Source organism: Aquila chrysaetos, chromosome 7 (assembly GCF_900496995.4).
Source record: "Aquila chrysaetos chrysaetos chromosome 7, bAquChr1.4, whole genome shotgun sequence".
Taxonomy (NCBI): Eukaryota; Metazoa; Chordata; class Aves; order Accipitriformes; family Accipitridae; genus Aquila; species Aquila chrysaetos.
Genome location: NC_044010.1, coordinates 46977766 through 46989948, shown reverse-complemented (window position 1 = coordinate 46989948; position 12183 = coordinate 46977766). Strand labels below are relative to the sequence as shown.

Genomic DNA, 12183 nt, shown 5'->3' with positions numbered 1-12183 from the left:
AGCTTTAGCTATTACGTGAACAACACTTCTGAAATTGTTGAGAGGCCAATGACCATCAGTGGTTGAGTTACAGTTCTCTGCACGAAGGCATGTTTTCCTAAATGGGAGAAGAAAAAAGAAATTGCAGAGAGTCTAGACATTTCCTTCCATAACTTGATACAAAATGAAACAAAAAAGATTAAACCGAGTGAAACAGAGTTAAAAAGCACTTCAAGATGATTCTATTTAGAACTACCCTTTGTTTCTTACTTTAAAGATATTTTGAAGAATTTTTAAACATAGTTTAAGCATAAAAGCAGTATGTACTACAGTAGACAACTACATGTGCACAAGTTCAGCTATGATAAACTAGAGCACTTCCCTTAATACTGGATTTAGCTATACCATCCCAGATCAGCAGAAAGCTAGGGACGCGGTCTTAACAGTGTCATTACTGTTTCGGATTTGTGCCTGTCGTCAGAGCCTGCCCGCTTCAGTCAATGAAGGATCACACTTACCAAGGCTGGGATCATGTACTTTCAATGTAAAAAAAGCTGGGGTACATTTTTTTAAAGTTGTGAATCCCATTTGGCTTTGAGCTCCAAGGCATAACTGTTGTTGAACTACTGACTTAGACCAAAGTTTAAAAGCTCAGAAGCTTTACCAGAGAATATCTGAAAAATTTCAGTTCTACCACCTTGAACACCACAGCAGAATCATTTACCTTGTCAGGCTGAATATTACGAAGGATAAAAAAAAGCAAGCACAGTTTATCACGACACAGTGATCCAACACTTTTAAGCATCAGAAATCATGCCCCAGCTTTGGGTCCCTCCTTGCAGCCTACAGCGATGCAGCCTTTGCTCCCGGCGTGCCTGGGTAGCCACCCCAACCTCCCGGCAAAAGGGGAAGGTAGTAGCAGCACCCCCGAGAGAAAGTTGACAGGCTAGGTGAAGCCATACTGGGGGAAACGTTTGGCCCATCAGCTGCCAGCTGAATCACACTGACATGTTTATAGCAAGCCTGTGCCAGGGAGCAGGATCAGGCAGCAGCTGCGCTCCCTCTCTTGGCTCAGCCTCAGGCACCCACATTGCTGTTCAAAGGTAGCTCGAGTCTAAAGCAATTCACATCCCTGCTGAAGTGCGAGGCAGCACCTACCACGTTCACGGATTTCGCCTGCAAGTGGCAAACCGCATCGACGTTCTCCTAAGACCGACCCTACGTCTACCTTGACTGCCTAATTTCAGCCATGTAACATCACCGCAGTGTGAAACGAGGCAGCGGCTAGGCCAAGCAACCGCCGCTGGGGATGCTCCGCCACGGGCGTCGAAGCAGCAGTACGCCTGGAGTATCGGCCAAACGCGGGTTTGCAGCCAGGGCGGACAGCCAGCAAGTCTGAACCTGAGGCCATCTTATAAGCAGAATACAGAGGAAGACAAGAAGTCTGGAATCCTCACCCAAGTTCTGAACCAACTCCTTACACATCAGAAGAGCTCTACCTCAAGCTTCTATGTCTGCAAACCAGGAACATCAGTTACTTTTTAACTAGGGAGTACATCAACATTCATTAATGTGCAAGTGTAATTTAACAATTAAAAAAGTGACATATGATTACACTGATAAAAGCAGGATGTGACTGCAGAACATAAAATAAGCTACCATAAACCTATCATAAGTTGTCTATTTTACAAGGATGGAAATGAAAGCAATGTAATTAACCCACTTTGTAATAAGCAAATATTTTCTTTTTTTTTTTTTTTCAACTTAATTTTGTGACCTCAGGTCTTACAGAAACAATTCTTAAACCTATGAAAAATATGCTACACAGAGCATAGCAAGACTGAACAAGCATGCAATCACTGCAAAGGAGACGAGTGGCCAGGAACCAGGCTCCCACCTAAGCAGCCTCATGTGCCCACCCCAGTCGACTCAAGCCTGTCAGCCTCACATACAGCTTCTTTTCAGGAGCTCCCGGATATCACTAAGATTCAACTTGAAATACAGCAAGGTAGAACCAGAGATCTACTTGCCAACATCTCATGGTCAAATGGCACAGCAGATTCCTTCACAGTAACTTAGGAACTACATTGAAAAATGTTTGTGAGGGTATATCATTCTTAAACAAAACAACAAAAAAAAGGGCAACCTTTAGAATTCACTGACTGGTATGCACAGTCACCACTTTGTTCTTCTCCTATCAATAATCAGAACAACAATTACTTATATGAAGAATTCCAGAAATGTTTCATTTCCCCCCAAAATTTAAACAATATTTAAAAAAACCAAAATAAAACATAAAAACACCCTAACTGCAGTGTTTTCAAGGGGTGCAAGTGTGACAATTGGTCTTCAGATCAAAGGTAGCTCAAGATAGATGCAGTCATTCATCTCTTCAGAATAACCCTAAATGTTCAGAATATCATCATTTGTAAGGGCTACATCATTTGTAAGAGCTGTAATGGGCATAAATGCTTCTATCTAACTAAGTCTATTTAGTGAGAATCAATAAAACTTTTAATCATACGGTGAAAAATATAACTTGCAGAGTAAATTAAAACAAAACAGAAACACACACAATTTGTATTATGTTTAGGGAAAAGATTCCTTCTCAGCTGATTCAATACATAGAAACACCTGTAATGTTTCCAGCTATAAAACGCAGTGACAGATAGTTCACAGTCAGATTCTAGGAAACTCTCTCAGATTTAATGTTTAAGCTCAGGAGGAGTGAAAGGCAACCAGAGAAAATAGAAAGTTGTAAGTTGGGTTGCTTTTTTGGTTTCATTATTGTTTTTCATGCAAGTAAGTTTCATGCAGAAGAAAGAAGGTGGGAGGCGGGGAGAAAGTGTATTCCTAATTTTTGGTTTTTTTTCTCGTTTATCCAAAAGTCATGGCACAGAAATGAGTCACATCAGACAGACAGTGCATGCACACGTACATATTCTCACCTTGGAACAATGAAAGAAGGTCAAATTTGCATGGTTAGCACCAGATTTTTAGCGATGCAAATGACTTCATTCAAAGTTTTATTAAAAGGTAGAACTCATACTGGTTTTGAATTGTCAGCATTTCTTTCCATATGACCCATTACAACTAAGAAGAGATTTTAGTTCCAAAAAGGGAAGCAATAAAACATAATCTCTCTTCATTAGAGAAGCAAGGTATATTTTTCTTTTTAACATCTTCATCATTCTCTGAATACAGCTCTGATCCTGCATTTGGCCCATGGCAATATGCCAAAGGAAAGTTAATGAATTCCACATAACCTATTTATGCTTATTTATTTGCATGCTTCTAAGCTTGTTCAACTGACATTAAAGAAGCTATTTCATAGAATACATGCAAGTTGAACCGAAGTGAAGCCTTTCAGGTTACACAAAGAAAAAGCAACAGAGTTGATACACATTTTTCACAGGTCACAGACAGAAAATAATGTTCTCCACTGCTGAGCGAAAGCATGCAAATCTCTGAACGCAAATAAGCATTTCTGCAAGAGGACTTCATGTTAGAAATTCACCCCAACTAGTACCATTAAAGCAAAATACACCTCTTCAATGTAACGCATGTCACAGCACCTGAGATGTATCATAACATAGTGACATATAGACTTGATGCATTGCATCAGGCTTGTTACTGTCATTTAAAACTCATCTCACGCACTTGAATATAAAAGGATTACAATACTGGTATATTACAGGGTCTTCTTACCAGAATATTTAGTTGGATGGCACAATGCAGAACTTTGCTGGAGACACCTTGTCCTGGTTTCGGCTGGGATAGCATTCATTTTCTTTCTAGTAGCTGGTCTAGTGTTGTGGTTTGGGTTCAGTATAAGAAGAACGTTGAAAACACACTGATGTTTTCAGTTGTTGCTAAGGAGTGTTTAGACTTAAGTCAAGGATTTTTCAGCTTCTCATGCCCAGCCAGCAAGAAGGCTGGAGGGGCACAAGAAGTTGGGATGGGACACAGCCAGGACAGCTGACCCAAACTGGCCAACGGGGTATTCCATACCATGTGATGCCATGCCCAGTATATAAACTGGGGGGAGTTGGCCTAGGGGGATAATCACTGCTTGGGAACTGGCTGGGAATTGGTCAGCAAGTGGTGAGCAATTCCATTGTGGATCACTTGTTTTGTATATTCCAATTCTTCTTATTATTGTCATTTTATTATTATTATCATTATTAGTTTCTTCCTTTCTGTCCTATTAAGCTGTTCTTATCTCAACCCACGAGTTTTACTTCCCCCCCCCCCCAACTCTCTCCCCCATCCCACTGGGTGGGGGGGAAGTGAGCAAGCAGCTGCGTGGTGCTTAGCTGCTGGCTGGGGTTAAACCAGGAGACACCTGTAGTCACTCTAGATGTCCAGTACCATGCAGAGATAAAAGATCAGGTCCCGACAGCTCTGCTGTTGTATTAAAGCAGCACAATATCCAACCTAGTCAGACCAAGCCTCTCAGCCACCACCTTCCCGTTCTGAAAATGGTTGGTTTGCTTCTCTTCACATTTCTGTATTCTGTGGTATATACATCTTCTGAGATTTAAAGCAAACACACCCCTAGCCATTGAGCTAGTTGCAGGGGAAAAGAAAGAAAAAATATTAAGTATTTCTCAGAAAAACAGCAAACCCTGCCTGCCGAGGTAAGCATCAGAGAGCTAACCCCTTCCCCACTGTTCACTGTCACACCCAGGGGCAAAGATAAATTGCAGCAGGAAGGTTTGTCGAAGTTTATTTAAGACGTTATTGCCCTCAGCTGTCGTTCTCGCCCTCCTGTTAGAGATTACAATCCCTGCGGCAGAGTCAGTAAGACAACCATGTGCCTCCAGCTCAGCTACTCTAGTTACCATGCTGTACATTAGCTTAATTCACTCAGATTCAGCATTTTTTGGATAATAGCTTGATATGTATTCAGAAACATGAGGCAGGGAGAACCCACCAATAAACAATGCAGAGCAAGAAAACAAGAAGGGCGTAACAAAAGTTCTCAGGAAACAATGACAATCATTGTATATAAAATGAGAACTGAAAAAAAAGAGGCAGCACTTTAAAAATCCATGGTAGTGAAAATCCAATATGAAATTTAGGTCCACTGCCAGCCAATACCAGAAAGATAAAAGAAAAAAATTAAAATACTACCTCCCCACCCCCCCACCCCCCAAAGAAAGAGAAACAATAAAGTGAAAAGTGTAATGGATACTTTTTGTCCCTTTGCAGAATGAGGCAAGATGCAATTATTCCCTATGACACTGTTAAAGGAAACAAAATTTCCCCATCTCTAGCATGTAGCAGGAGGAAATGAAGCAGCAAGTACTAAGTTAAAGACACTTCACCTCAATGTGCTAGCACAACTTTGCAAGTTTAAATTTTAGACGTACCATAGGAATTGGGAAAACTCCAAAGGATGGGGCAAATGTCAGTACAGCCTGACTATTTTAAAAAAAGAGAAAAAGGGAACTACAGAGATGTTCAGTTAAGAAAAAAGAGACAGTAACTGCAGTAATGCAAGAACAAAAAAACTCTTAAAAATGTTGATGCTAGAAGAGCTACTTATTAAAATATTAAAACAACAAAGAGCAAAATAAATACTCTGTTAAAATGATTGTTTATACTTAACAGCATTTTTTTTTAATTAAGGATGCTTGCATTTTCAGGGTAACATTGCAGTTAATTTGGGATGCCATGACAATGAATTAATGTTAAAACACTACTAACACAGTCAGCATCGTTTTCAAAAAAGTATATACAGACAAATAAATCTCTCTGCTTTTTGACAGCTTGCAGGTCTGGTTGATAAAGGTGACTCATGCTAACACACTTGAGTTTCTCTTAATACATGTAACTTATCATTAAAGGATGCTTTGACCAAAAAGTTTGCCAAATAAAGGTATACATTACACAGATTAAAAAGTCGTCCCCCTGCCTGATCTCAAAATGTTGCTACTGGAAAGAAATCCACACAAAGACTATTTCGAACAGTCTCCTTTGGAACAATTCCTGGTTCAGGACTATTCAATTAGTTTTTAATGGACACTAAAAATGATAGAAAGTATTTGCTAACTAAACCTGGATGGAAGTGTGTTGCAGGAGTATCCAGTAACAAGGCACTATCACAAAGTGATATTAATCACTGAGAAAATGATCTTGGTCCTACAAGATGACTTGAATGCAAAAGTCTGCGAAGGTAGGCCATGTCCCCAGACAAGAGGCACACACATCAGAATGCAGCAATTTAAGAAAACATTTTAAATGACTGTCTCAAGCTCCCAGTACAATGCAAAGCAGGTGTGTGCATAATACATTAATAGGACTATTAGTAGAAACAGAGAAAAAATTTTGCATTGATGAGTACACTTTTATGCTTACCTTCAGAAGGGCTACAAAAATACTGGAGATACACAAAGAAATTGCTACTTCATGGTTGTGTGTCTTCTACTTCATGGTTGTGTACTAAGACACACAAAGAATTATTTATTACACACTTGTCAACCTTGCTAGCAGAGATACACCAAAATCCCCGGACTAGGAAGTTAAACAACAACAACAAAGTATGTGAGGTTCCTCAGTATTTGGGTGACTTATCAGGGGATGAAGTGGACTCATCGCCATATGAGAATTTAAAATAAGACTAAAGTTTAAAGAAGTATTCTTTAACACATCTCATGAGCAAAGCAAAGTTGTTCTTGTGAAAGACGGACATCAACATGGACTTACCAGTACTTTCCCTCTTTGGAGGCTGTGAATCCCCCAGCTTCCTAACGCCTGCTCATACAGGTATGAGAAAAAGTACGTCTGCGTGTCTACAGCGTGTCCGCGTACTCACCTTGATTAGTTTTAATAATATCTATTGACCCGGGGGCTCCCTCTGCTCGCTCAAAAAGCTCACAATTCTCTGCCACAGTGCCCAACCAGCCAGGTGTTTTTTTGAGTGGAAAAGGGACAGCAGCTTTCTTTTGAAGCATCAGACACCAGTTGCCAGCTGGAGCCTGGACAGGGTGGGCAATACTGACAAGTCTTCTTCCTCAGGGCGTGCTTCTACACACCCTTGTTCGGAGCAATGCTGGATCGCTCTGCTCCTGGCTGCACGCAAGCCAATTTGCACCATCCAGGTCTGGAGTTAGAGCTGCGAACGTGAAGCCCCTGGCCAAGCCAGGCTTCTGGCTGGTCTGTCTTCACGCTATGTCTCGCCCTAAGCTCCCAGCCAGGCCGGGAGCTGGAAGAGGCTTCTCAGCAAAACACCCCGGGAGGAGTTTTGCTGCTCCTTAGGGCTCAGTTGGTACCGCAGGATCCACAGTCCTGCTGGGGCAACATGCCACAGTGACTGAAAGAGCCGGTATAAGGGCCCGAACCTTTCTCCCTCCTCCTTCGTGGGCAGGACGCTCCTGAAGACCGGGCTTTTGCTCCCATTACGCGAGGGTCCCCTGGCAGCCATCTCCTTCTCTCGCACTCCCCCGGCATCCATCTCCCTCTCACCTTTGCCCCGCTCCCCCCCTCCTCCGGCCGCTGGCAACACCTTTACGGGGCCTTCCCTTCCCCACCCGCGAAGGTGGCCGGCACCGGGCAGGGACGAGCCCCAGCCCCGCGGCCCCGCCTCGGCCCGCCCTGCTCACCCGCGTCGTAGAAGGCGTCCAGCACCGCCGTCTCGCCGAAGTCCAGCTCCCCGAAGTTGACCGTGCCGAGCTGGGCCCCCTCGGCCTCGCAAGCCCGCAGCAGGCACTGCCGCGCCCCGGCCTCGGGGCTCCGCGCCCCGGCTCCCGCCTTGGGCGCGTCGTTCAGCACGTACACGGCCCGCAGGCAGCGCGGCCGCGGGGCCGCCGCCGCCGCCGCCGCCTCCCCGCCGCCCGCCGCCGCCTCCGCCGGCAGCTCCGGCTCCGCGCAGGGGTACGCCGGCTCCGCCGCCGCCGCGCTGCCGCCCGCGGGGCTCTCCATAGCGGCGTCGAGGGCTGAGGGCAGGCGGTAGCTGCCGGCAGGTGCTCAGGCGGGGCCGCGCCCCATGGCGAACCCTCGGGCGAGCTGAGGCGAGGAGAGGCGAGGCGAGCTGAGGCGAGGCGAGGCGGCTCCCTCCGCGCAGCCCTTCCGCTCCCCGCCTCACCTCCGCGGGCGGGCACGGCGACGACGTGAGGTGAGGCGAGGCGAGGTGAAGTGAAGTGAAGGCGGCCGGAGCGGAGCGGAGCTCGGCACCGCCCTCCCCGGACGGGACGGGGCGGCCCGGGGCGGAGCTCGGCTCCCCTCAGCGGCACAGCCGTGCCTGCCCGGGACGAGCGGGCCGTTTCCCTCCGCGGTACCGCCGGGGCGATGGCGCCTCGGGGATCGCTTCCCCTGCCCGCCTTCGCAGGCTGCGCTCCCGCAGGGATCGCTGCCCTCACGGCTTTCCCGCTCGGGGCCCGCCGGGCTTATCAGCCGTTGGCGTGAGGGGAGCGGGCTGCCCTCGCCCCGCACGGGGCTGCCGGGGGGGTCCTTCCCCTTCCCCCGCCCCGCCGCCGTTCGTTCAGCCGAGCGGGGCCGGCTCGACCCCGGCTCCCTTCCCGCTTCCTTCCTTCTCCTTCCCTTCCCCGGGGAAGCCGGCGGGGACCGGGAGCTGCTCTGTTTCTTACGGTGCCTGCCGCTTTTTCTTCCCTCAGCTTGCTCTATCATAGCTGTCCCGTCCCCCCCCCCCCCCCCCGATTCTTCTTTCCCTTATTGTTCAGACGACTTTGACCCCAGACAAGCCGTGTCAGAAGTTCAGACAACAGTTTATCCTCGAGTCCCTTCTCTTGTCTTTAAAATCTCCCGTGGTCATGGCAAAATCAGCTCCTAGAAACTCGGTGGCAACTCCTGGCTTCTTTGTAAGAACAGAACTAATCCTGAGCATCCCGTTTCCCAGCGCCTTTTTCCAATTAGCTGAACCGACGGCGGCAGCCCCGGCATTGGCACCGCTCTTGGGCGAGCTGCTGATTTATGCAGCGAGAGAACGTGAAAGGCAGGCTGCATCTGGATAACGCTCTGTCTCGGCCTCGTACCCCGGCCGTCAGAAGGACCCCGATGCACCCCACGGAAATCGCGGCCTACCAGCAAGAGAAGGAACAGTGGAAAACTGCCGTCCTCAAGCAAATTTGTGTTTGAAGTAGTAAACCTGTCTGGAAAGGTTTTTCATCTCATTTTTCACTCACTGTGACGGAAGAGGTTTTAAACGAACAGCGTCTTCACCTGCTGCTGCAGCAGTGTGGCTCCTTGGGGCTATCACAGGTTAATATTTTTACCGTGTGCTGTAATGCAACAAAAACAACAACCAAAGGCTTACAGCACAATATTTCCCTCTTTAGGTGTCTGGCACCATGGTTTGGTGAGCACAATAAGAATTGCAGCAGGCAGTCTTTCTGAGAAGCAGTCCGATGCGAGGGTGGCATAGCGCTGCGCAGCGTTCGTGTTTGCTTAGTGGCTCCTAAGGATTTTAGAGAGAATGCAGATAAATGATTTAAGAGGCAAACCTGTTTCTCACTGTGGAGAGTTTGGGGCAAATAAACTGTTGGATTTGGTCCACAAGTTGGGGGTGTGTGTGCTTTTTTGACAAAAGCACTAGTCCGTGAGACTTTGGAGGAGTGATATACAATAGCCACCAGCGATACCACCCATTCCTGGCAGCTTTCCTCTTTAGACAAGGGTCAGCCTTTTTATACGACAGCTCTAACTCTATTAGCCTTGATCCAGTAATGCACCAATTAGCTGATGTCACAGGAGAAAAATCTAAATCTGCATTTAGAAGATACTCAGCGTGCACACTGAAGCCTCTGACCAACAAAAAGCACTACCACAGACGTTTATGATCCTCCCCAACACAAATCCTACTTTGTATTTTTTGCATTATAAGAAAGTTTGGTTGAACAGCTGGTATTAAAACTTGAAATGAAAAATACAGTACTGGCAAAGTTAAGGGATTATTTGCACAGGAACACGTTCATCTTACTCAAGAATGTTCTTGGGCTTTCAGCAACTAACATGCAAAAAACAAATTGCAATTTAATGGGTTCAGAACAGCAGATGCACGGTGTGGTGCTTTCTGTAATCGTGAAAATTGTCGAAGTGTCAATTTAGAGCAAATATGTAGGCTGGAATTGCTTAGTGGGATGTCTCTGAGACATAGTAAATAAGCCTTTTCTGCCTTCAAGAGGTTATCAAAATCTAGTTTGTTGTAGACCTAAGACGTGTCTTCTGGTTTAATTTTGCAGTTTTTAACATTTGGTACCATTTAAAATTGCTTGCGGAGAGCTCTGGCTCTTGGTCTTGAAACAAAGCGATAGTCTCTCAATAGATACTTTATGTGAGTATAATTAAGAAAAGGATATTTTCCCCTTTTCTTAATTATATTCACTCGTCCTCCAAACAGTATCCTCACTATTCCTTAGGCATTTTTCCTCACAAGCTGTCATGGTCTAAATATCCATTTTCAGTAGTTAAACCTGGTGCAATTTGTTCAGAGTTTGAACGCTTTTTTTGAGGCTAGAAAAAAGAAGTATTTTTAAAGAAAGAAGCTTCATTTTACATACTGCAACTGAGTCTTCAGAAACTGTGGTTCAGTGCTGGTATGCCTGACATTTCCACTGAGCAACAGTATCTTCAGATCTTGCAAGTCACCTGAGTGAGAATAAATGGTAGATTCAGGTTTTGGGATATTCAAACTGTTTCTGTGCAAACCAAAAAAATGTTAAATCTAAAAGAAAAAAGTTAAGTCAAGTCATGAAACGCTCTTTCCTCTTTTGGAAATGTGGTCCAGTAATGAAGTTATAAAAAAAGCCACCCTGCCCCCAGAGCTGCCTATTCAAAGGTCCAGGCCAGAAGTGAACATTCAGCTTTCAAACACCCTTCCAAGACCTTTCGCCTTTGCACAGACCCAGCCTGACAAAACCAAGCATAAACCCGAAAGGCCGGCATTTGCTATTATACAGTAACATAAAGATGATGCCACCATTTTCTCAGGCAGCTCTTTGCACCTGTCAAATCCACTTAGTGCAGAATATTAATTACCACTTAGACCCCAGGAGCAATATAGCAATATGTTCGCTGCAATTCACAAAGACAACAAGTGCTCCAAAGAAAATAGATGTCCTTGAAACCACCTTCCCCCCGCCCCCCCCCCCTCCATTTTGCAAATCCCCAAGCAGCAGTTATTTCTCTAGACATAACTGGGCTAATGGGGAGTGAGTCTTTCCTTTTTTTCCCAGGGGTACGAACTTACAGTTCAAACTGTAAAGCTGAGCTCTAAACTTATAAAAGTTCGACTCCACAGGCAGATGTGCCACCTTTTCCCCTGATGCATATATAGCTACAGCATACCTTAGCTTCCCCTTTTTTTAAAGAAAACACACGCAAGAACTGGTGGCATAAATGTCAGGCTGCAATTTCATGGCACTCTAACATTTTCAGCTAGTAACGAGGGCTCATCCCGTTTTACCCAGGGTCAGGGAAAGCCAAGATCTCTTGGTGCAGGTAACCACCAAGTAAACCAGAAGACACCCAGGTCCGTGGGGAACCTGTGGATCTGAGCTGTTCTTCCAGAGTGCAAATCCGCCTGCCCGTGCCCCGGCAGTATTTCCCAAAGACTGCCGGCCAGCGCAGCGTCCCCGGCACCCATCACACCCGGTGCGGAGGTGCCCAGGAGTCCGTCCAGGGGCACTTGGCACCGACCAGCCTCGCGCACGGGCGCATCCTTGGCCACGACCACATCTCCCTCCTGCCCTCGCGTCCCAGGCAGAGAGCCCGCGGCCGGGGCAGGCGGCAGCGTCCTGTACGGGCTCCCCCGAGAAGCACGGTCAGGGTGACAGCCGCCTCGCACAGAAACGCGTCCAGAAGGACTGAACTCTGTACCTTAGATGTGAGAATTTCTTCTGTATTGTGACGATCAAGCATTACGGAAAATATTTTGATGTCCGAATTCTTTCCTGGCAAGCCACTGTACCAACCTTCCACGAGAAAATGCAATTTGTGGTGTTTAAACTATTCTAAGCAAACACTTTCTTAATGGACTTTTTGTTTTTACTGTAGCTAGCGTGAGACCCTACTTATTTTCATTCACAGTGAGCAGGTCTCCGGGTAACCACACAGAACTGCTGTCATGTGGATGAGGAGGAAAATAGTTAATTCCTTGACTGAACAGAAAGATAAGAATTTTTTTTTTTTTTTTTTAAAGCATGGATCCAGACAAAAGATGTTTTCTTTTTCAAGGTCATTATG

The 12183-nt window shown here is 45.9% G+C and overlaps 1 protein-coding gene across 4 annotated transcripts in view; it reads right to left on the bottom strand.

The window, feature by feature from the left end:
* MAP3K15 (mitogen-activated protein kinase kinase kinase 15) overlaps positions 1 to 8123 on the bottom strand; it is an 88558-nt gene extending 80435 nt beyond the window's left edge. For 3 of the 4 annotated variants that reach the window (XM_030019869.2, XM_030019871.2, XM_030019870.2), the window contains exon 1: positions 7587 to 8123. In XM_030019869.2, the coding sequence (XP_029875729.1) occupies positions 7587 to 7905 (319 nt within the window). In that variant the 5' untranslated portion in view covers positions 7906 to 8123. The remainder of the gene's footprint in view (positions 1 to 7586) is intronic. The other variant, XM_030019872.1, reaches the window with a different exon arrangement.
* Between the last annotated feature and the right edge of the window lie 4060 nt (positions 8124 to 12183).